This window comes from Mustelus asterias, chromosome 3 (genome assembly GCF_964213995.1).
Source record: "Mustelus asterias chromosome 3, sMusAst1.hap1.1, whole genome shotgun sequence".
Lineage (NCBI taxonomy): Eukaryota > Metazoa > Chordata > Chondrichthyes > Carcharhiniformes > Triakidae > Mustelus > Mustelus asterias.
Genome location: NC_135803.1, coordinates 15,582,309 through 15,608,324, shown reverse-complemented (window position 1 = coordinate 15,608,324; position 26,016 = coordinate 15,582,309). Strand labels below are relative to the sequence as shown.

General features: G+C 41.7%; 2 protein-coding genes across 3 annotated transcripts in view; one reads left to right on the top strand and one right to left on the bottom strand.

Moving 5' to 3' along the window:
- Positions 1 to 14,650, top strand: part of rnf13 (ring finger protein 13) — a 236,351-nt gene extending 221,701 nt beyond the window's left edge. For both annotated transcript variants that reach the window (XM_078205312.1, XM_078205304.1), the window contains 2 exons: positions 9,943 to 10,023; positions 10,900 to 14,650. In XM_078205312.1, coding sequence (XP_078061438.1) covers positions 9,943 to 10,023; positions 10,900 to 11,291 — 473 coding nt within the window. In that variant the 3' untranslated portion in view covers positions 11,292 to 14,650. The remainder of the gene's footprint in view (positions 1 to 9,942; positions 10,024 to 10,899) is intronic.
- LOC144487241 (profilin-2-like) overlaps positions 14,264 to 26,016 on the bottom strand; it is a 56,273-nt gene continuing 44,520 nt past the window's right edge. Inside the window, exon 3 of the mRNA XM_078205326.1 lies at positions 14,264 to 20,501. Within this exon, the coding sequence (XP_078061452.1) occupies positions 20,404 to 20,501 (98 nt within the window). The 3' untranslated portion in view covers positions 14,264 to 20,403. The remainder of the gene's footprint in view (positions 20,502 to 26,016) is intronic.

Here is a 26,016-nt window from a genome sequence, read left to right as displayed (position 1 = left end):
TGCTTCCCATTGAATCTGGAAGATTTCACCTTCTGGATGAGCATCATTTTCCTTCTAAGGAAGTGCAGCTCTCAGCAGTATGTCGATGATGTACATCTGCATCGCTTGTCTATACTTCATTTCCAAACGATATCCATGAAAACAAAGTCACCTCCTTTAACATTTTAGACGCTTTGGAGTAGATAGAACGGTTTGAGAAAAATGCTTTGAAGTAGTTTGTGGTTATGTTCTACTCTCATTTTCTCTATCCCAAAGCAGGCACTGACAAAATGTTCACAAGCAAAGACAACATCCAGACACACAGCCTGTGCGTAGCATCATTCAGTTTGCTTTAACACTGTGGACGCAACACGATTGTCCTTGCTGAATAAGGATTGTTTCAAGTCCTGTGGCAATCTCATAACTGCCATAACTGGAAGAAGTTCCACTTCAGTCTGAAATTCCCGTTCATCTTCACAGACGCAGATACTGGAATGTTCAAAGGCATAATGACTCTCCCATGCCCTGTACAAAGTTGCAGACTGAAGTTTTAATTCCGAAGAAGGATCATATTGGACTCAAAACGTTAACTCTGTTTCTCTCTCCAAAGATGATGCCAGACCTGCTGAGTTTTTACAGCACCTTCTGTTTTTATTTCAGATCTCCAGCATCCACAAGTGGGCGGCACGGTAGCACAGTGGTTAGCACTGCTGCTTCACAGCTCCAGGGACCTGGGTTCGAATCCCGGCTCGGGTCGTTGTCTGTGTGGAGTTTGCACATTCTCCCTGTGTCTGCGTGGGTTTCCTCCAGTTTCCTCCCACAGTCCAAAGATGTGCGGGCTAGGTTGATTGGCCATGCTAAATTGCCCCTTAGTGTCCCGGAATGCATAGGTTAGAGGGGTTAGTGGGTAAATATGTAGGGATATGTGGATAAGGCCTGGGTGGGATTGTGGTTGGTGCAGACTCGATGGGCCGAATGGCCTCTTTCTGCACTGTAGGATTCTATGATTCCACCATACTTTGCTTAAATTCTAATGATTCTCTGCTGTTTTTACAGCTGCTGACTCTTACAGCTAAGAAAATCCACGCCACCCCAGTTACACACTCCTGACAGGATGTTTCAAGTGGTCGGTAAAATGGCTACTGCCCTAACTTTCATTTGCAAAAGATTATATCAAAAGGTCACATGAGTGCGGCAAAGGTATTTCTCCAGACACCAACTCTCGGGAATTGATAGCAAGTGCAATTTCTCAGTCATTGTTTAGTCTGCCTAGTGAGAGAATTCTGGAAACGCAGGACTTTTAACTTCGTTTGCACACCCGATCAATCACACCTGGACATGCATCTAGACTCTGGAGAGCTGACTGCAGAGGAATTCAGAATGGAGCCTGTTGACGCATATTGCTTTCCGAAGCCTGGAGCTGCCTCTCGGAGATTTCCATCTCATCCTGTTATTCATTATACCTGATATTACGTGCAACTGCCTGAAGCTGTTACTGAAGTTCCCCATCATCGGGCTCACAGTCAGTATGCAGCCTCTGACACTCAGAGTTGAGTCCTCGCCTTCCTCTATTCAACTCTGAATCCTGGATGTTAGTTTTTACTTCAGTAGCTTCCTCCAAGCAGTACAGAGCTGCAACACTCTGACTATCAACTGAGGCCTCTCTCCCCTTCCCCTTAACCCCTTCTGACACTGCAGACTTTAAATATCGAAACTCACCAGCCCCACAGTTCTTAGTATTCTCAGATTCCATCTCCTACTTTGTCCAGCCCCAGTTTTATTAATAATTTTTAAAATAATACTGATCGCATCTGTGGGGAGAGAATAGAGCCAGCGTTTCGAGTCTGGGTGACCCTTTGTCAGAGCTCTGACGAAATGTCATCCTGACTCAAAGTTAGCTCTCTTCTCTCTCCCCAGTTTTATTAAGTTGCAGGACAGTGGGGAAAGTGCAGGAGAGTGGAACGAGTGGGTAACCGTGGCCGTGGCCAGGATTTTTAAAGAAGTTATTTTGTAAACTGTTTTCAGATGCAGTTAAACGGGACTGGTTTTTACCAGCCCTCTGGAGATGGGCTGGGAAGCAAGGGGCCTCGTAAAATGGCAGTGGAAGGTGCGGGGAGAGTAACCCAATGTCTTCCCATCGCTGCAGAATATTCTTGGGCAGGAACAGAAGTGGCATGGTTGCCTGTTGACTGGGGTTGGGCAGCTAATGTTCCAGATTTATGCTTTTTTTTTATTCATTCGTGGGACATGGGCGTCGCTGGCGAGGCCAGCATTTATTGCCCATCCCTAGTTCCCCTTGAATTGAGTGGTGGTGAGCTGCCTTCTTGAATCGCTGCAGTCCATGTGCTGTGGGTTGACCCACAATGCCGTTGGGTACATTAATTGACCAATTAACAGCCACTTCCTGCACACCCCTGAGAAGCAGGCAGCTATCTTCAACTGGACAACGGTCCAGAAGTGGCTTCATGATTACCCGCCACGAGTAGGGCTCACAGGATCTTGCTATCTGTCTGCGGGGGTCACAATCCATTTTCCGTCCTGGTGGCGTGATTTCCTGTCTTCTGGAAAAATTCCAACCGTCCCTTGAATAGATATTGTTTTTAAAGGTGTACCTGCATCACATGGAATGCTGCAGTTCAAGAAGACCATTCATCAACGGCTGTGAGGGGTGGGCCAGTAAATACTGGACTTGTTAACGATGCTCACATTCAAATAACAAATTTAAAAATGAGCTGTAGATTAATGAAGGCCGATTGGTGTGGATCTTTGCAGGAGAATTCTGTTTGCAGCCGCAGTCAAGTGGTTACTCCGCCGCAATCTCGGCATAACCATGAGCGTATTCTTCTTTTCGTATTTTATCAGAATCTGTGTTTATCCATTTCCCCTTCCTCCAGAGCTCAGTTGGATTGCGTAACTGTGTTCTAATGGCTTTAATGTCAGCATTTGGACAGTTTGTTTAGCAGCTACATCCAACAGTTATGTATGTGCTGAAACTGGTAATGTTATTCATTTCTCTCAGTAAGTAATTCATCATAACGAGACAATAACAAAAGAATCTTTGCAACTTCCATTGCCGCTTGCCAGCTCCATTGTTTCCCATTCCAGTAAGCACTTGACGACTCCCAAGAGTTCTGAGCTTATACAAAACTGCACACCATCCAAAGACACTTTCTTTGGCCATCTTTCCTATTTGGGTAAATGTTTGAACTTCATTGCACTAATCAAGGTTTGAAAAGAGCTTCTTCTGGGTGGGGGAAGGATAAATGAATCAGAAACTGATTACAAAATATTTTCAGACAATGTTAAGTGGGGGGGCAGAAAGATAGCTTAACCTGAAATTGTTTGGCACTGTTACTTTCTTGGGTCAGGTACAAGCACGATGTATGCTCTGTATGATTGTTTAAAGTTACAATTTTGATTCATTATTGTCACATGAATTGGGATACAGTGAAAAGTTTTGTTTCCTGTGTGCTATACAGACGAAGCATATCATTCATAGAATACATAGGGGAGAAGGAAAGGAGAGGGTGCAGAATATAGTATTACTGTCATAGCTAGGGTGTAGAGAAGGAGCAACTTAATCAACTCAAAAGTCTGATGGCAGCAGGGAAGAAGCTGTTTTTGAGTTGGTTGGTACGTGACCTCAGACTTTTCTATCTTTTTCCCCCCGCGAGGGAAGAAGGTGGAAGAGAGAATGTCTGGGGTGCGTGGCGTCCTTGATTATGCTGGCTGCTTTTCCGAGGCTGTGGGAAGTGTAGACGGAGTCAATGGATGGGAGGCTGGTTTGCGTGATGGACTGGGCTTCCTTCGGGTGGAGTTCCTTGCGGTCTTGGGCAGAGCAGGAGCCATACCAAGCTGTGCCACTTCTGGAAAGGGTGCTTTCTATGGTGCATCTGTAAGAATTGGTGAGAATCCCACACAGCTTCAGCAGGAGGATGTTTCTGTTTTGGTGTGCTCTACTGAAGAAATTGAATTGTGCAATTGTTTGCAAAAATAATGAAACAAAATCGGAGTGACAATGTATAAATATTAAAACACAATTTTCATGCCAGGGGTGAAGGACCCGACACTGACTGGAGTGACAATATCTCAAAGGGATTATACAGATTTCCTGTGCAGTATAGCATCCGTCAACTTCATAGGTTACGCTCTAATTATAGGATAAAACTTCTTTGACAGGTAGTTAAAACAAAGCTGTATCTAACGATTGGGAGTTTTTAATGCAGCACTGTATTCTTTGCACAAAATGCTCCATCATTCTCAGAAGCAGTTATTGTAGCTCCTGTGTTATCTTTAATTAGTCGCTAAAGAAGGTGGAACATGTGTATGTAAAACTTGATCTGGATGGGGCTTTTTTGTTTTTGCTGATGCTCTGTAACAGGTAGATTGGTGAGAGTGAGGTCAGAGATTTTCCTCTCATGTTGCTTCTCTCACCACCTGCCACAGGGCCATGTTTGGTAGATATCTGTCCTTCAGGGCTGGGTCAGTAGGGTGATGGACATTGAAGTGCTCCACCCAGAGTGTGTGCTATGTCCTTGCTACCATTCCAATTGGTGTTTAACTTTGGAGTACTGATCTATCAGCTGGAGGAGGAAGCTAGATGGTAATTAACATGAGGTTTCCATGCTCATGTTTGAACTGATGCCACTCGGGCACATCTTTTGACGTGCAGACCACTATTTTGCCACCTCTGGTGGATCTGCCAAGGAGGGGAGGATGTATCCTGATGGCTGGGGAGTCTGGGACGTTAGCTGGTAGTATGGTTCTGAAAGTATGATTACGTCAGGCTGTCGCTTGCCTAATCTGAGGGACAGCTCTCCCAATTTTGGCACAAGTCTCCCGATGTTTCTGAGGGGGATTTTGAGAGATAAACTAGGCTGTAGTGTCGCTGCTGAGTGGCTTGCCCACTTTCATACTTATTCCTTTTCACAGGGCATTGAGAGGGCAGTTAAGTCGGCCTCTTTTCCGTGAGTCTGGAGTCACGTGTAGACCAGACTGGTTAAGGATGGCAAATTTCTTTCCTTAAAAGCCATAAGTGAATTGGATGAGTTTGTACAATAATCCTGAGTTTTATTGTCACCATTGCCCACAGCCTTTTTAAATTCCCCAGTTACTATCGGTGGGATTTGATTTCATATCCCACTAACATTAAGTCCAGGCCTCTTGATGAATCCAGTAACGTAGCGCACTGACGATCTTACTGCAGTGTGCACGGTGTTTACCAGTCAGAATCCTCACAATTATTGTTTGATACCAAAAACCTTTTAAAACAATACTCCTGATGCCTGTGTGTGTTAGGAAATTAGCAGAATTTGAAGAGCTTTCTTGAATCAGTGAACCAGTCTGGGGACGTGGCCAATTTATGGGAAGGCTGTGATCCATCAAATTTAATCTTAGACCAATATAAATAATCATGGAAAAATGGGCACAAATGCTTTTGGGTGTAACTCACGTTTATAATTCCCCAACCTTTTGTGCTGGATCAGCTGTTTCCACGTGGATTGTGACTATTACTGGTGTAAAATTCCCAGGTAGAATTTCTGATCTGCTTTTATTCCGCAACGGTGGTCTTGTCCCTTCTTCCTTCACCTTGGGGCTAGGTTTTATCAAAGTTTTGCGTTTAAACAAGACTGAATATTGATGTCTAAAATGGGTTCTGATGGTGAGGTATCATTTATTAACTCCCGGTACCAAATGCCATTCTGTAGACAGTGGGTGTTCCCTCTTCCTGTTCCATGTTGTGATGTAACCATTTGTTTGCATGCTGCGTTTTCAAAATCATAAAATGCTATGATATGGCAGCACGGTGGCACAGTGGTTAGCACTGCTGCTTCACAGTGCCAGGGACCCTGGTTCGATTCCCAGCTTGGGTCACTATCTGGATGGAGTTTGCACGTTCTCCCCGTGTCTGCGTGGGTTTCCTCCGGGTGCTCTGGTTTCCTCCCACATTCTGAAAGACGTTCTGGTTAGGTGCATTGACCCGAACAGGCGTCGGAGTGTGGCGACTAGGGGAATTTCACAGTAACTTCATTGCAGTGTTAATGTAAGCCTTACTTGCGACTCATAAATAAACTTTCATACAGTACAGAAGGAGGCCATTTCCCATTGAGTCTGCACTGACCACAATCCCACTCAGGCCCTATCCCCATAACCCTGTGCATTTATCCTAGCTAGTCCCCCTGACACTAAGGGGCAATTTAGCATGGCCAATCCACCTAACCCGCATATCTTTGGACTGTGGGAGGAAACCGGGGCATCTGGAGGAAACCCATGCAGACACGGGGAGAACATGCAAACTCCACACAGTCAGTGACCCAAGCCGGGAATCGAACCCGGGTCCCCGGCGCTGTGAACCAACATTGCAGATTTGGCATTTGTAGATTAAAGGAAGTTTATGTCCCAACACATTGTGGAATGACTGTCCCATGCATCTATTCTTTTGATGCTTTTCAATCGATATTGGGTTTTTTTAAGAAACAATGAAATAAAACTTAGAGACAATTGTAAATTATTTTATTTCGAACATCCCGTGTTCAATGTTAACCAGTGAAATGGTAGCTTTAATAACTGCAGTAGAGAGCACTTGTGAACTGGATGCAACTCAAAAAAGAACAAGTGTGGAGTCCACAGAGAGATCTTGGAAAAGCTTCTTTAACAGTCACATGCCAAGTTTAAAAACTGTTGCAACTCCTCTCATACAGATGAGGAAGATTTTCATCAGTTTAGGCTGAATTGAAGCCTGACCCCAGAAACAAAATGAAAGGAAATGTCATAACTCCTTGATCTCCAAAAAACATGAATGTGTGGCCCCCGATCTAATTGACGGAGGATGAGGGGTGACATAATAGAGGTGTATAAAATTATGAAAGGCATAGATAGGGTGAACGGTGGGAAGCTTTTTCCCAGGTCGGTGGTGACGTTCACGAGGGGTCATAGGTTCAAGGTGAGGAGGGGGAGGTTTAACACGGATGTCAGAAGGATGTATTTTACACAGAGGGTGGTGGGGGCCTGGAATGCGCTGCCGGGCAAGGTGGTGGAGGCGGACACACTGGGAATGTTTAAGACTTAGCCACATGAACGGAGTGGCAATGGAGGGATACAAAAGGATGGTCTAGTTTGGACTAGGGAGCGGCGCGGAGGGCCGAAGGGCCTGTTCCTGTGCTGTTTTGTTCTTTGATGTGAGAGTATTGCCATTGTGCCAAGTTGACACTGGTAGAGGTTGAGGAATTGTATTGTGGCAGTGTTGCCCTGCCTTTGAGCCATTTAGATCCAATGCTAATACTTTCTCTGGGTGTTATCAAGTATGCAAGTTGCTTCATCCAACTCTGGGTCTTTTGTTTTAATGAGCAACCTGGGAATTATCCTTGTATATATAAACCAGCCATTTAAGTTTGTGAGACTTTTAGAAAAGATCACACTGACCTTTATCTGCAATTTTACCTCAGTTTTTTCTTGAATTAATTTGTCACCAATTAAAATAGCATCATTAAAATGGAGCTTCGTCCCTGACTGGGAAACCAGCTATGGATTCTGAAAGATCATCAAAAGGAAATTACGGAGTTATAAATTTTCCAGTTTGCAGTAATATTTGATCCATGCTTGTATCTCCATTTTACAGGTGATTTTTCAAATGATTAATAGTTTTGTTTGAGTTGGGGTGGATAAATTATCATCCGTTATAAACTAAAAGCAAAACACGGCAGATGCCAGAAATATGAAATAGAAGCAGAAGAACATGCTGGAAATACTCAGCAGGTCAGACAGTATCAGGAGAGAAAGAGACAGTTAACATTTCAGACTGATGACTCTGTCAGGATGTCACATCCTCCTGTTTGCTAGTTGGCCGCTACATAGCCCTACCTCTCAGCAAGTCACTCTTTATAAAGGATGTGAAAGGTGCTATATAAATCCACATTATTCTTCACTTATGGCACTGTATACGAGTTACCTGCTTTGGTGTGGAGGGGGTGGGCTGATAAATTTCTACAGCATCTTTGTCACAGTGTAATATGCTCAGCCATGATCATAATGAAGGGAAGAACAGGATCGAAGGGATGAATGGTCTCCTGTTCCTATTCTCTATGACGCCACACTGAAAACATGAAAACAGTTTGAGGTTTAAAAATCCTAATTTAATCACTTTGCCTCGGGTAAAACCTAAGTTGCAAATGAAATGCTAGGAAATACTTCATGTCATGCTCCACTGTTGCTCGCACACCAAAGTTCACCCATCCATATTTGGACGGACACAAAAGCCGTAGACATGGTGTCTACTGAGAAGCTGGGGTAATAATTTTCCACCCCCACCTCCCCTAACAGTTGTGTAGAGATTTCTTAGGAAGTGGCTTTCTGCAGAACCTCAAAAATTGTTTTCAATTTATGGATTTGTGCTAATTTTTAATTTAAAATGTTAATCCCAGTTTATAGCCAGTGTCTGGCTCTCCTACTATGAAGGAAAACTGAATTGTTTGAACTCTCCAGCATTTGACTCGAAACAAAGTGCATTTGTTAGTAGACAATTTTGAAGTGATTATCATCAAATTAGTCCTGAAACAAAAAATAATTTTAAGAAGATACTTTGCCAGAAGAGAAACCAAAGAACAAAGGGATGTCTCCTCTGTATTTGGGGTTTCTGTGCAGTTTGACTCTTGGACGCTTGTCAAAATAATGTTTTTGATGCAGCACCTCACAATGTGTGCTTCAGTGAATGGTTTTGTTTAAAAGTGCAAATACTGATGTGATGTACAAGAATTATGTTGCACCAGGCCACAGCCAAGATTCGTTGTGAGATTTCTCACTTTAGGGGAGCACCTTTTCATTAGCACAGTGGTTAGCACTGCTGCCTCACAGCTCCAGGGACTCAGGTTCGATTCCTGGCTTGGGTCACTGTGTGTGGAGTTTGCACGTTCTCCCTGTGTCTGCGTGGGTTTCCTCTGGTTGCTCCGGTTTCCTCCCACAGTCCAAAGATGTGCGGGTTGGGTTGAATGGCCATGATAAATTGCCCCTTAGTGTCCCGGGATGTGTAGGTTAGAGGGAATAACGGGGGAAATGTGTGGGGTTGTGGGGATAGGGCCTGGGTGGGATTGTAGTCAGTGCAGACTCAATGGGCCGAATGGCCTCCTTCTGCACTTGTAGGGATTCTATGGTTTCTATAAGCTCCCAATCCCTAAAATCGGAGTAGTGATTTGAGTTAAATTTGGAAGTAAATTGCTCAGTGTTTGTTCCAGCGGAATTTGCACCAGTATTTAAACAGAAAGCAGGAGTTTCTTATGCCGTACCCTCAGGTGTGACATTCCAAAATCTGACAGACTGGAGACAGATTGTGAAGTTATAATTTACCTACATGATGCATTATGTCTCAGCCACTTCATCTCTTATGGATCACAAAGGAATGGGGGTTGCGGGAGGTTACTCAGTTGGTCTGATGAAAGATCAATAACCGGAAGCGCTCACTGATGGATGAAGCCAGACCTGCTGAATATTTCCAGCATGCTTTTTCTGTTTTTAGCTTCAGATTTGCAGCATCCGCAGTATATAGATTATGTTTGCAATTGTAGTATGGTGAATGGCCAGTGGAGAACTGTTAGGGATATCATATATTTCTACTGCTATTAGAGACAGCTAGGCCTGGCCTTTAAGTGTGGCATATCCACTATTTACCTAAATGATCTTCTGTCGTACACACGAGCACGAGGTAGCTGCAAATTTGCAACTCGGGCCTAGAGATTGAATGTCAGTGTATGCTGTCTGGTTCTATTCAATGTGCCCCAAGAGAGGGCCTGCTATATAAACAGAATATCACTCAGCCTGTTAAATAAATCCTCGGAAAGGTCTAATGCCTATTAGTGACTATTCAGACAATTTTAATAATGGCACAATAGTTCATGTTCAAACAGCCGTCCACAAAGAGTATGTGTTATCATTGGAGCAGCAAAGCATAACCATTCCTTTCTGTCGCTGCAGGTGATGAATATGAGGTGTGTGCGATTTGTCTAGATGAGTATGAAGAAGGTGACAAGCTTCGCATCCTGCCCTGTTCACATGGTAAGCAAGTACTTCTTGATCCTGTAGCAAGCAAACCTCCAACACACTGAAATTAGATTAGCTTCTTCCCCAGGCGTCTTTGGCAGTTTTTTTTCTTCACTTACATACAGATATGCAGTTAACACTCTCCGCACTCAACTTTGCTCTTTGCTTCCTCTATATTTACACATTTTATATTCCCAGAGTTAGAATTTTATGACACTGAAGTCTCAAATGTAGTGAATGTAAAATGCTTTCCGGGGATGGAAGGGTTGATGTACGAGGAGCGATTAAACGGTTTGGTCTTCTACCCGCTGGAGTTCAGAAGGATGAGAGGGGATCTGATCGGGGTATATAAAATTCTAAAAGGGATTGATAGAGTAAATGTAGATCAAATGTTTCCCCTTGTGGGGCAATCTAGAACAAGAGGTCATGGGTATAGGTTGCGAGGCGGTAGATTTAAAACTGAGATGAGGAGGAACTACTTCTCGCAGAGGGTGGTGAATTTGTGGAACTCGCTGCCCCAGAGCGCGGTGGAGTCGGAATCGTTGAATGCTTTCAAAAAGGAGATAGGTATATTTTTAATTAAAAAAGGGATATGGGGAACGTGTAGGGAGGTGGATTTGAGACCAGGGAGAGATCAGCCATGATCTGATTGGTTGGCAGAAGGTTGGTTGGCTCGAAGAGCTGAATTTGCCTACTTCTGCTCCTAATTCCTATGTTCCTCATAAGACCAGATTCCGTCTCATTCCCAGCCCCGCATGTCACTGTTCAATGTTTCACACTAACCTGTCAGCTGATGCAACAGAACACTGAAATAGGCTTAATTTCTGCAGGACTTGGGTGCAAATTTCACCAAATTAATTTTTTTGGTTTCCTCCTAATTTACGTACCCAGCATACCACTGTAAGTGTGTGGACCCATGGCTGACTCGCACAAAGAAGACCTGCCCCGTCTGCAAACAGAAGGTGGTGGCATCTCAGGGAGGTTCTGATTCAGAAACTGATGATGTGGACAGCGGCCATGAGGAGAATGATGATGCGTCTGAGAACACACCTCTGCTGAGGTCGTCGCTGGCCTCCACCAGCGCTCAGTCCTTCGGCACCATGTCAGAATCTCGATCTCGCCAAGAAGCAGTGGAGTCATCGGAATACGAGGAGGAGGAGGAGGGAGATAGCAGCGACGCTGAGGATGGAGTCAATGAAGAAACAGTAGTTCAGATGCAGCAGGAGAACCCTGAAGTCGTCGTTGGAGGGAGAGGAACGAGAGAGTCTGCCGCAATAGTTTGATTTAGTTTTTCTTTTTTTTTTAAAATAGAAAAAAACCACATGAAACCTGCACATCCTCAGAAACAATGTGTCAAAATTAAAAGTTCAGGAAATTTTTCCATTTGCTTTGCCAGTTATGCATTACAACTTCACAAACATATATATATATGCAAATTTTGTAGGAATTTAAAATCTTTCACGGCTCTGCTCTTTTTTGCTGCTAGAATGAAGTGTGGCAGCCATCCATTGATGTTTGCTATTTCAAACACGGTTAACACCAAGCAGCACTGATGCTATCCCCCCCCCCACATCGCCATTTTCTTGTAATAGCTGCAGTACCGCTGGCAACCTGTAAAACTGTTACATTGACCATCTATCCAGGGTAGCCATTCAACACTTTATCCAGATACTAAGAGAATGGCTTTAACAAAAAACACTTGAAAACAAAAATGGCTCACTGAGATTCTTTGTAAAATGCTGAGTATAATCATGTTATTGTATCGATTTCCTGAGTATTCTGCACCAGAACCCCCCAAATCCACCTAATTGTTTCAGATCTAAGTACATCTTGCTTTATTTGCCCAAATACGATTTATTGAAGCTTTCGACTCATTTTGGATTTGGTTTTTAAATAGGGAAGTTCTGTGCCTGGTTTGTAATCAACAATAAACTTACCCACATAATTAAGTGGGAATCTAAGTTAAATCTTATTTTATCCTGTACATTATGTGTAAACTTTTTATTAGTTTCCAGTCTTATTTTGGTGATATTCTGGATTACATTCATCCAGTAGGTAGTGCGGAATACTTTGTTATAATTCCCAAGTTAGGTTTTTAATTGAAGCGACTTGAACAAATGTTCTATTTTCTGTCATTTTGATCAGTCTGAGCTGCAGTTGTACGTTTGCGCACGCTATGTACCACCTTGGTGTATAAAGAAAATCGTAAATGAAGATGATCCTTAATAAAAAGAAAATACTGTAATGGAATTAGCTTCCAAGCTATTGCATGCGATTGTGATGATGCTGCTGACTGGATGTGACATTATTTGCCATAATTAGTTTGACGTTGTTATCCACTGGTCGCTAATTGATGTGGTTTGACCGAGAAATGTAATCAAAGGTCACATTGTTAATGCCATATAATCAAAGGTATTTCTTTCCATCTCCTGCAACTCATCACTTTTCTTATGGTGGACAATCTGTGTGTACTATTTTAGTGACAATTAATTGTCCGTTGGAAATAACAGGAAAACCCAACTTATGTGACAAAGTAATGTTAAGACTGGATTTGACATATTATGGGCCACATTAAGTTTCTAAATGATCTTTCTAGATTTTCAAAAACTAGACTGCCCTTATTTTTGAAGCGATGCAACACAATGTTGCATGCTTGGTCTGTGTGGGCATTTAATTTTTAAGATGGCAATAGAGTTTGACTATGTTCTTAATGTCTTTCATCCATTTGGGCTCTACTCGATTTTACAAAATAATGTACAGAGAACTGTTGTTCTAGTAGATTTCCTGCATTAGAATTTAAAAAAGGTTTGACCCAGTATCTTTCAGTAATCTGCTTCCAACTCCTTCCAAAACAACATAAATAAATTTTCTTTATTTTTAGGATAGGTGTCGGATGTGCTATCTTGGTGTTTGGTACTTGGAAATTTTAACTGAAAGAGTATGTGCCTTGTTCTGCTTCTAAAATATCTGTTCTCGTATCTCTCTCGCTGCCAAAATCAGTTCACTACCTGAAAATATTTGAGGCTTTGTCCACCGAGCTAACATTCTAAGCTCAAGCACAGTGGAATCTTAGTCCATGCAAAGTGAATTTGCTAAGTAATGTTCTTTTCTGAAGTTGATAAATGTATGCGTGGAAGTTGTGTACTTAGATCAGTTATGGATTTATCCATATTCCACTCTTGTGTTTCATGAACAGACAGCCTTCAGAAATTGGAACAGGAGGGTAATAAGTGAGGAGAGGGGGTGCATGTTGAGGTTTATTCAGATTGTGAAAACGGAAAGTTTGTATCAGCTTTGCAATAAAACAAATTGCCATTATAGACGGTCAGCCCCTCTCTCCCTCTCGAATCTAAAACTGAAAAATCAGGCTCGTGGGGGGGGGGGGGGGGGGGGAGAAGAGAGAATGTTGCAGGAGCTTAAGTTACCTTCCTCAATGACATTTTGTTAATTTAGCTTCAGAAATGTACCAGTTTGGATTTGGCATGCATTCTTAACATAGAATGCCTACTTAGCTGATGTAATTTCATACAAGTGAGCTTATGCATTGCTTGTTCTTACCCGAGATGAATGTTTTAGAATTCTGACCGGTTATGGAATCGTTGGCATTATGTGATGGTATTCAACAAATGCCCCTTTGTTTCCAAATATATCACCCTCAAGTTGTTGGGTAACCTTTTTATCTAGTTTATAACCACAGGAAGACTTCATTGTGATGTGTGGCTGTAGATTGATGAACCCACTTTAAAGAAAATAAGGCTGTTGTGCACAGAGATGATCCCTTTTCATGAGCTGCTGTGGTGTTTTTATGCCACTGAGATGTTATTGACCATCTAAGAAGTTCCAAGAATGTTTGGTTCTGTTGGTAGACAATGCGCTGCTTTTGTAACACGTGGCTTGTTCCATCTCCCACTAGGCAAATTACTTTGGAATGCAGGGGATGTTTCATTTATGGACAGCCCAACGATCATATGTTGAAAAATCCATGAGAGCACTTGACTGTGGCAGATGTTTTTATTTTCATTTGCTGTAATTAAATGTTACCCACGGACAGAGCCTTGCAGCTTCAGAGGTTGAAGTGTACTTGCCACTGTATTTTGAAATGTGTTACTTTATCATTTAATGTTGGGGCAGGGTGAGGGGGCTTCTTGGTTGTATAGCTGTTTGCTGTAATAATGTTTGTAAATTCATTCCATTCAACTAATTTTGTACTGTTTTTAATTTTAAACCTACATTTTTTAAACTTTAAATTGATGTGACTAGGTGGGAATGTGTCAAAAAACATAAAATCATCTCTTTGGCTTTGATCTGTCCCTCCACCCAGTATCTATTTTCATTTTTGAAAACTTTACACTAAAGATGACTCACCCAAAGATAAATGTTTGATTTATTTCTAATTTTTGAGACACATTCCCATAAGTAAATGTAGACATTGCAAAGCATTAACACAAAAGATGAGTTCATTTCTGAATTAAAGTCTTTATAAATGCTGCAAATGTACAACAGTTGTAAATAGAAAACACAGCACTCCAAAGCTATAATACAAATCTATCAGTTCTCTTTTCAAATAAAGCTATGTAAATTGAAACGTTGGGCTAAGATAATGTGATCATTTCATGGAATAAAGGACAATGTTTCCAAATGATTTGTTTTTAGTGCAAAAGTAAATTTGATTGTGGCATGCACTGTCATCTAGTTCAAGAGCTGAACATTTTACCAAAATGCTGATCTTTTTCATGTAAATATCTGCATGAATTGAGAGCCTTATATCATGACCATTTGCCTATTGATAAGGGAGCCTGGTCCAGCAATTTATTTGAGGTTGAAGACAAGATTAGCAATAAGCCATATGTAATAGAACATTCCAGCTTTTATCCATTTTTAAAATCTGGAATTACCTCAGGCCACATTAATGGACATGGGTGTAATGATGCTACCTGAGAGTTCTGCTTATGTATTACAATGCAGTGACTTCTGTTGGAAAACCATTTGCATAGACATTCTCAACATCTTGTCTTATCTAGGCTTATGTAAGGAAAGGCCACAGACATGGAAGTAAAATGCAAGGAGAGAATAAAGTGCTCCTTCCAGTCTTGTCCTCCATAACCCTCCTAAAATAAAAGCATTATGAACCCTTCCGCTCACTAGCATGGAAACCACCTGCCTGGTGCTGTACTTCTGTGCATGTGTCCTAGTTCTTCCTGAACATTCAAAAATTTATCTACAGACAGACCCAGATCAGGTCCCTCAAGTTAACTGACAGTTGCAATAATCTCATACTTTACTCGTGTAACAAGCTCTATTTCACTAATCACATACACAGGATAACCAGTGGATTTCAAACTAGATATCTAGTGAAGATTCTCTGAACCTGGTCCAAGGTTGCTGAATTTTAAGAGTTATATGGGATAAACACTAAGAAGCCTGTCCACGCTGGTGTTTGTGCTTTCCTTAATCTCCCTTTTATCCTTTTTCTTTCACTGGATGTGGGCACCACTGGCTTGGCAGCATTTATTGCCCATCTCTAATTTACTCAAGGTGGTGATAAGTCTTCAACCATTGCAGGCCCTTTGGTGTAGGTCATTCCAGGATTTTCACCCAGCTACAGTGAAGGAAAGGCAATTATATTTCCACATCAGGGTCATGTTATGGCCTGGAGAGGAACTTGCAGGTAGTGGTATTCCCATGCAAGCTTATATAAAAGGGACATCTAGAATTTTCAGTATTGCTTAAAAGTTGGTCAATTTTTATAACAGGTATTTAGTGCTAGGGCAGCACGATGGCACAGTGGTCAGCACTGCTGCTTCACAGCTCCAGGGACCTGGGTTCGATTCCTGGCTTGGGTCACTGTGGAGTTTGCACATTCTCCTCATGTCTGTGTGGGTTTCCTCCGGGTGCTCCGGTTTCCTCCCACAGTCCAAAGATGTGTGGGTTAGGTTGATTGGCCGTGCTAAAAAACAAAAATTGCCCCTTAGTGTCCTGAGATGCGTAGGTTAGAGGGTAAAATATGTAGGGATATGGAGATAGGGCCTGGGTGGGATTGTGGTCGGTGCAGACTCGATGGGCCAAATGGCCTCTTTCTGTACTGTAGAGTTTCTATGATGATTTCTATTTAATAAAAGTGATAACGTGCAGAAGTGCTCCCTTCAGGCTGGTCACACTAAAGAGGAATTACAACCCACAGTAGGGCAGGCAAGGAGATGGAAGCAGCTCAGCCACTTGTTTGGCACTCCACTGAAGTCAAGTTGGGCAGAGGGTCAGGTTCCTATCTGGTAGGTCAGATAAATAATTTTATTTGCCTATGGGACACCAAAAATTCATACCTTTTTGGCTGTAGTCTATTCCCTTCAGTGAGATTATACAGGTGTTCAACTGACATGGAATATCATGACAAGGCAGCATTAGGTTGTACACTACCTCGACCTAATGGTCCTAGAAGACTAGATGCACAATCATTTCTGCCAGACTTTACATCACTGATACACTCTGGTTGCCAAAGAGTTAAAAGCTAGGCTAATATAGTTTGGACATTTCCTTTTAATTTAGGTTCTACAATGCATGCACATACTGGACCTTTTAATTTTACTGGTCTATACTAATTGTTCTCAATACCATTTCACACCAGATTTGACGAGACAAATCTAAAATGTCTGGACCTCATTTTGAATAATGTACCCGAGCAAAAAAATAAGTACCTACCTTGAAAGGCTTTCTATTGGATCAATTGTACAGGTGTAGGCCAAAAGCTGCAGCAATAGTTACCTGGGAAAAATGGAGCTGGCCTTGAAGTTAATTACTACTTGGATGGTTTCCTAGTTCCTATGCTGGGTAGGAAAGCTGAATTTTCTCTCCATTCCCCTTTGGGGGATGATGGTGGTAGCGCACAGGTTGCTTTTTATTAGTGAGAAATCTGCAGGGGAGCTTACCCATGATTCTTGCCTATTATCCCATTTACCACTGTAGCTGTATAAAGTCATTGCACCCCATCCCAATCTGCAGCATCCATGGGTAATCATAACACTGCTTGTACTACTACTGGTGAGCTTAATGACCTTTTACTGCATCAGGCATCCTACAGGGGGTAACAGCAAAAGATAGACTCTGAAGATTGCTGTCAGACCTACCATGGACCATCCGCAGACAGGCTAACATTTCAAAAGACTTTGCAACTCTTTAGGGAATAGATGAGAAGCATAAAACACCCCTATAATGGAGAATATTCCCCCCACTTGGATGGGCTAGTTTGGACCAGGGAGCAGCACAGGCTTGGAGGGCCAAAGGGCCTGTTCCTGTGCTGTATTGTTCTTCGTTTTGCTCAGCTATAGGGCACCCAATGCAAATACATTAAGATAAAATCATAAAACTGGTGCAATCAAAATAAATCAGAGGGATCTTTAGTTGCAGGTTTTGGAAGAACTTCATGAATTAGTAAAATAACTCCAGACATCACAAATAAATAAAGGTAGGCAAGTGGAAGGGGTGAATAGAATCTGCACCTTAGGTGTTAGATGCCAAGAAAATGGTTGAATAGACTCTGAATCATTCAAGTTGGGTCGAAACAAAAAAAATGGCCAGGCATCATACATCAATTCATGCTATTCAGTTAGGATGTGGATGTCAAGATTTCAAAACTAGAGTGGTCTAGACAACCATAGCACATACAACCATTCAACTACAGCTGATGTGCATCTCAAATCCATTTTCCCACTAACTCCAATCTTGATAAATTTGGTAAATGCCTGTGCCTCAGATCTTTGACCAGTCAAACTGTCCAGCCTTCTTCACAGCTTATGGAAGAGGAAGGTCCACATTTCTACCACTATTTGTGAAAGTACTTCCTGATTTCACTCAAACTGCTCTACAGTAATTGAATTGTCCCCTTGTTCTCAATATCCTTCACCAGAGCTTGGTTGCCACATTCTACTTCATGCTCTCAATTAAGACTCCAATCACCTCAGCTGAGGAAACTAGCAGATATTAAATGAAAGACTTTGTATTCTACAAATCAAAAATGGTCAGCAGCCATTAGCAAAGTAAAAAGATCCGAGCACTGAACCAACTAGGCTCTAATATGGGAAAAATGTTAAAAAAGAAGCAGTTGAGGGACTCAAAATCTGCAAAAGGATCAGTCTGGAATTCCTGAAGCCAAGATGTGCATTTAAAAGCAAAGGTTAGTTCCAACTGAGATCTGTTTTTGAAGCCCAGAAGAAAATAAAATAGGTAGAAGTGCAAATCAAGTTATAGGAATGGTGATACATTCAAAACACCTTGGGCATTGACCAATCATGGATTTTCACATTTTTATATACAAGAAATAATCTTGACACTCCCCAACCATACAAAAACATACAGCCAACATTTGGTTGGAATAGATTTATTTCATCTGTCTGTAAACAAGGTGGTTTAACAGTTATGGCATTTTGTAAATGCATATTAAATCAGATGAGTTAGACTGTATCCCAGATGTAACAAAAGTTCAGGGAAAGAAAATGGACAAGTCAGCAACAAGAATTTTTAAATCTGTACATATTTCACAAGGCCTGAACATTGAGTATATGCTAGAATAACGCCCCTAAGGAAGTGCCGTTCGACTGAAAGCCTTGCAGCGGCAGTTAAAATCCATCTCACAACAGCAACAGATCAAATCTCTATGCAGTATGGCACAGGATACACGAACATTTGCAAAATAATTTCACAAGACAGCCAAGTGTGATTATTCCAACCAATACCATCTCCCGTTTTATTCATGTGAATACAGAATTTATAATTTTGTTTGAACGGAACATAAGTCAGTACCGTGCTCAAAACAGACATTTTCCACAGATTTCAAAACTAGGAGCACAAGGCAATTCTTCCACAGTTTCCTCCTGCAGCAGGGGCTTACCAGGTCTAATGCATCAATTCCCTTGATTTGAAAGACTTTAAACAATTTGTGATTTCTATATAGGAGACTGCCATCCACAGATACTAGCAAAAGCCCTTGACCAATCAACATTCTCATGGAAAAAAACTTTAATATATTCATCTAAATTGCCAGTGTAGTACTGAGGAGTGGCAGTAACCTTTACAATGGCATTTTACAGCAGTCAGTCCTCTTTTAAAAACCCAAGCTGCAACTTAATTGGTCCTATGAAGCACTCAAAACTGGACACTCCAGATGGTTATGTTTGGGATATCCATTGTCCAAAATGGCAACCTTTATTAAAAAATTAAACTTACATTAAAGGAGCTGGCAAAACAACATTTAAGTGCCTGAGCTATTGCAAAGATGGAATGTCCCTGGAGATTAAACTGATCAAAGTCAGATTGTGACATGCCCATGGGGGGGGGGGGAAAATCATTTACACACACCTAGAGCAGTTCTGCAATTACACCCATGAAGTCAGAATGCATAAGGTTTAATACTAGTGTTAAAAGTTCATATTAAAGAGAGTGTATCCACAAAACTGCTGCAAAGTTGTCCAACACAGGAGGAGATGTAAACAGGTAATGAAACTGGAGGAAAATTCAGATGCTTTGTGATAAGAATGGGCTAAGTTACAAGAGAAGTTAAGTCAGAAATATTATGGCAAGCAGACTATGGATGCAGCTACCCTCCCAACATGCTTAAACAAAAACAGGAAGACTAGATGAGCTCTGCAACTGCTCAAAGTGCTGACTCAGCAACACTTAAATCTGAGATTGTACTACCAGCACCTTTGAAATTTGTTTTTTTTTTTAAAGTATTTCAATGGGGAAGTGGAAGGGAGAGAGAGAATAATCAGAACCTGGTTTGGTGACTTTGGATGCCAATAAACTTTCTAAATGCTAAAACAAAGCAATGCCCAGGCTTAGCAAGTCAGCCCTATTTTTTTTGCAACAATATCAAAAGTAATAACATGCATATCACCATTTAGTTATTGTGCTAATGGTGCCAAAACATGGGATTTACTTTCCATTACACCTACAATGTTATTACAATTAAGTGGTAAAGGGAGAAAAGGGAATCAATGTAATCAGAAATGGATAAATTAAAAAATCTACCAACTAGTCTGGTAGCACTGCCAATTAAACTGGGTGGCGATGAGGGTGAATGAGTTGCTAGGTGGATGGGAAGAGGCTACTTAGCATCCAGAATTCCTCAGGTATGTAGCCATGGTAAATGCTTTCTTGTTGAGTACCCCTCCATGGACACTTTACTTTCCCATGACTACAACCAATGCTGGAGTACATAAGGAAAAAAAATGAAAATTTGAACTTTCCCCACCAATACAGGGATACAAAGGAGACATGGGTTCAGACCCCCATAACCCTGCATTGCTATTAAACTTTCTGTAACTTCAATGTGAAAGAGTAGGTGACTGCTAAAAGGAAACTTTAATAGCAATTTTTAAACTACTGAATAGGAATCCTGGCCAACTAGAATCCAGACTCTCTCAAGTATTTTGCCATTAAGAATGCCTTCTTATTCAAGGCTCCTCCGTGGATCCCTTCTTTTCCCATTACAAAGACCAAGACTGAAAGAAAAAAAAGAGAAAACATTTTAATGTACAGCATGGACAACAGTGCAGTTACACAGCATTAATGAACAATGTCTTTGGAAAACTTTGCTGCAGAAATGATTTACTAAGTTTTGATTTAAACAGAAAACTACAGGATAATTCTGCTAAAGGGTCTAGTTATTGCTTGATGAAATTCTAATAATATTTGATGCAAAGCACAGTAACAATGCTGCAAGACCACAATTAGTTAATGATACTGTCCAAATCATGCAAAGATGGAATGATCACTTGATGTGCATATATGGCCCTAACAATTTTATTTACAAGTGAAGTGAAAAGTAACACATCCAGAAAATGTCATGTAAATTACAGCAATAAACTTTACCATTGACCCACAAAGGCAGCAGAATTCTCAGCCGGCCCACCAGGACAGAGCACAGCAGAACCAGACCATGCTAAATGAATTTGCAAGAATATAATTCTTTACCTAGATAATCTCACCCTTAAGCTTGGAGAAAGTGGAAGGAACAAATTGCAGGATTGCCCATTCAAACTTTAGTTTTTAAGCCAGTGACCAAAATGACAAACATCTTCAGAGGAACTTGCATTGTATTCATGAAGTAACTCAAGATATTCCTTTGTCTTCAATCCCTGCCATCATTGCACTACTGAAAAGGACAATGGGGAGGTGGCTGAGGAAAGGGCAGGAGCAGCAGCTTTAAGTCACCATGGCCATAAAGGAGAAGCTGACTGGCAACATTTGAGGCTACAAACATTCCTCATTTATCAGGCCCCAGCTCTGGAATTCTTTACTGAAATTTTCATTCTTAAAACCTACTTGCGGCCAGGCATTTGGTCACCACTGTGGTTTACTGTCAATGCTTGTCCGATTACACCTGCAACGCTCTTCAACTGAAGTAGTGCCAACTCAGTAAAACCTTTGAAAACTTGCCCCTTCAGGACAATTGAGATTCCTTGCTTAAGACAGTGCTTAGAGTACATTTTTTGCCAAAATACTCTATTTTATAGAAGTAAAATATTTTAGACTTTAAAAATGACAATTTCTTAGAAAGTGTGTCTGCCCTCAAGACTAGCGAGGCCTTTAAGTGGCCACATAATGGTACATAGCCTCATTTCACCCCACCAGTATTTTACCAGTGATGGGAGGCGCCCATACAATGCAGGAAGCCAGCAACTTTGATTGCACAGGCAGCTGATAAGGGGTTGGGAACTGGAAGGAGGAACAAGAACAGTACAGCACAGAACAGGCCCTTCGGCCCACAATGTTGTGCCAAGCTTTATCTGAAACCAAGATCAAGCTATCCCACTCCCTATCATCCTGGTGTGCTCCATGTGCCTATCCAATAACCGCTTAAATGTTCCTAAAGTGTCTGACTCCACTATCACTGCAGGCAGTCCATTCCACACCCCAACCACTCTCTGCGTAAAGAACCTACCTCTGATATCCTTCCTATATCTCCCACCATGAACCCTATAGTTATGCCCCCTTGTAATAGCTCCATCCACCTGAGGAAATAGTCTTTGAACGTTCACTCTATCTATCCCCTTCATCATTTTATAAACTTCTATTAAGTCTCCCCTCAGCCTCCTCCGCTCCAGAGAACAGCCCTAGCTCCCTCAACCTTTCCTCATAAGACCTACCCTCCAAACCAGGCAGCATCCTGGTAAATCTCCTCTGCACTCTTTCTAGCGCTTCCACATCCTTCTTATAGTGAGGTGACCAGAACTGCACACAATATTCCAAATGTGGTCTCACCAAGGTCCTGTACAGTTGCAGCATAACCCCACGGCTCTTAAACTCAAACCCCCGTTAATAAACTCAAACCCCCGTTAATAAAAGCTAACACACTATAGGCCTTCTTCACAGCTCTATCCACTTGAGTGGCAACCTTTAGAGATCTGTGGATATGGACCCCAAGATCTCTGTTCCTCCAGTCTTCAGAACCCTACCTTTGACCCTGTAATCCACATTTAAATTAATCCTACCAAAATGAATCACCTCACATTTATCAGGTTAAACTCCATTTGCCATTTTTCAGCCCAGCTTTGCATCCTATCTATGTCTCTTTGCAGCCTACAACAGCCCTCCACCGCTACTCCACCAATCTTGGTGTCATCAGCAAATTTACTGATCCACCCTTCAGCCCCCTCCTCTAAGTCATTAATAAAAATCACAAAGAGCAGAGGACCAAGCACTGATCCCTGTGGCACTCCGCTAGCAACCTGCCTCCAACCCGAAAATTTTCCATCCACCACCACCCTCTGTCTTCGATCAGACAGCCAGTCACCTATCCAGGAGGAGCAGGTCCATGGGGGAGATACCCACCATGAATGAGGTAATTCCTTCCTTTAATCCTGCCTCTCAGCTGCCTGAATCCAGCTGAGACCCCAACCCTGGACTCAGCCAAGCTCCTCAGCATGTTGAGACTGCCTGTAGTTTCAGCAGTGACCACCACAATCATCTAGCATTGCTGGGACAAGAATCGTCAGGCAATCAAATTGGGCAGCAGCTCTCCAAGGATTTCCTCCTAAGATGGAGTTGAAGTCTTACCTTGAAGTAATTAGCGTTAATTGCTGCAGGGCAACCAGTAGGAGCATACACATCAGCCCTGACTTCTCAGCTAGGGGGCAGTGGCACACATGTAACCAGAGCTATTGATTTGCAGTGCTATGGACTTTTTTAAAAAACAATAGTTTTATACACCTATCAGCATACTGCAATTTGAAGCATAATTAAGCGGTTATTGGATAGGCACATGGAGCACACCAGGATGGTAGGGAGTGGGATAGCTTGATCTTGGTTTCAGATGAAGGTCGGCACAACATCGTGGGCCGAAGGGCCTGTTCTGTGCTGTACTGTTCTATGTTCTATGTTCTAATTCTAGATAACTGAAGACCGTGCTCGCTAATAGAATGGAACTGTTGAAGATTCTCATATGGCTGAACAGAGTTGCTACCTAAGCCATTATTAAAGAGGTCTGGCACAAGATTAGCTGTGTATAGGTTGATTAAACATCTACAGTAGGGCAAGTGTTCGAGGGCACAAGACACTATCCAGAGGAACACAGCATGGTTTCACAAAATGGACAAAATAAGGGCATAGGAAAGCAAGATGAACACCATCCAAGTCATACAGCATCTCAACAGACAACCTCAAATCCCCAAAGCCAAGTGATAAACACAGCAAGGCTAAATGGATTAGTCTAATGGAAATATATTTTTTGCTCCAGTGACAGTTCCTTAGTTTTTTTTTGCCTGAATTAGGTATTTGTAGAAGCAAAATATCATTGTGTACACCAAAGCACTGGTAATATGCAACATTGCATCTCCACACATGCATAAGGAGTGGAGGTTAGCTGCACAGTGGCGCTGTAACCTGCCCTCAAGCTGTTTAGGATGGACAACTCCTGCATTTAATAGTTACTGCAAGAAAATCCTAAACCTCCAAACAGTTTTCTGGGGCACCTTAGCCATATTGATTGAAGCAGCCCAAGGCAACAGCTTCAAAGACTAAAAGAGATAGACAATAATTGCTAGCCTTTCCAGCTACACAAGTGAGAAAACCTTCCAAATCTACTGAAACTGTTTAAGGCAACCAACTTAGCTGAGTACAATCATCAAGTAGATTTTGGGATATTTGGAAGACATGTAATAAAGTACTGTGCGACTCGAAAGAAACATTGTAGCTTTATTAGACAACTGATCAACCAGCAAAACAGCATAAAAGCAAAGCTGGTGATAAACGAAATGTGCCCATGGTTAACATTTAGTATCAATGTAGATCTGACAACTGAGTTCTATGGAATAGGGTGTCTGATGGTATTAAAGTTACAAACTGTCAGAAAGTAACTGCATAGATGGGCTTGTTGCAAGACTACCTGTAGACGAAGTTATTGCAGATGAATATTAATACTAAGTGTTGAACAATATAGAGGGGCTAAAGCTAGCATGCATTAAAAATAAATCTCAATGCATTGTCAAAATATGATTGAATGACAAGGCAGCTCTGGAGTACACCGAGATGCTTTGCCTATTCTACAGCAAAAAGGATATAAATATCCTAATTCAAAGACGAGCTCCACAGAAATAAATCGAGGAATAGAAAAATATCTTCTGGGAAATATGGTTCCAAGGAGACACTACTATTGGCGATATTTCATAATTCACAAGGCAGGCAGGAGAATCTTGATGAACAGCTTGCACAGTAGCAGCAAATAGAAACTACATTAAACAGCTAAAATACCACTTGAATCAAGTATTCCTATACCAGAACATTTGACTAGAAGAGTAGGCCATTCAATGACCATTTCCATCCCACAGGAACTTGTTCCACTATTCCAATCAGAGTTCTTAATTACTGCCATCCACCAACTTTGGACACAATTCTAAATGGTCGAACAGTTAAGAGGGAGAAAAGTCCCAGATTTCCAGTGTCAAGTGCTTCCAGACATCAGCCTGCTTCTAATTTGAAGGTTGTGCTCCCTCATACTAAAGTCCTCCAGAGAAAATAGTCTCTTTTAGCTAACTTATCAAATCCTTTAATCATCCCGAGTAGCATCATCCTTAATTTTCTTTCCTTGAGGAAATATAAACTTATGCAACTTTTAACCCTTTTAGTTCTGGTATCATTGAGAACCCTGTATTGTACCTCATTCAAGGCCAATGCACGCTTACTGGAGTGCAGTGCCCAGAATTAAATACTGTACTCCAATATTCTAACCAGAATTTTATATATCTAATTTCCACTGCTAGCAAGAACTGGTTCCTGCACATCATTTCCATCTCATCTACCCACTCATCTGCCTGGAAAGGAAACAAGTTGGGATTTTAAAACATTTTTGATGTTAATCATCCCTGAAAACAAAAACTTCAAAAAACCCATGCTAATGGGTAGTGACCACCAGCAACTCAATGTAGATGTAGATAGAGAGGTCTGCCACTTAGAATCCTCAACTCCCCTTCTTGAATGCTTGCAGTAAAATATACATCAGCTGCCCATGCCAGCAACTTGTCCCAGAGGTGGCTGTTTCTTTGCAAGATACAATCAATACTTGCCCATTCCACATGCTGCCTCTCAGCAACATCTGAGAACATGTCCAGTTCCACACATACTAGTTCAACCTCACTGTTTGTAAGATAATTGAGAAATTTTCTGCCTAAATATCAGGAAGCCCCGAGGCTCTGATCTTCAACCATCACAAACTCTGACCCCAATCGGATTCCATCCCACTCCTTGGCTACCATCTTAGATTGAACCATAGACTGAGTTTAGCACCCAACCCCACATCGTTCCCGATTATCAGACAGCCTACTTCCACCTCATTGGAGCATCAATCACAACCCATCTGCTGCTGAAAGCCTCGTGTGTGTTTTTTTGGTTAATCAAAATAGACTATGCCAATGCACTCCCTGGTCAGCCTCCCATCTTATCTTCCATGATCTTGAGGTTTATTCTGCAGCCTGTATTCTAATTCACACCACATCCTGCTCAATTTACAAAACACCTTAA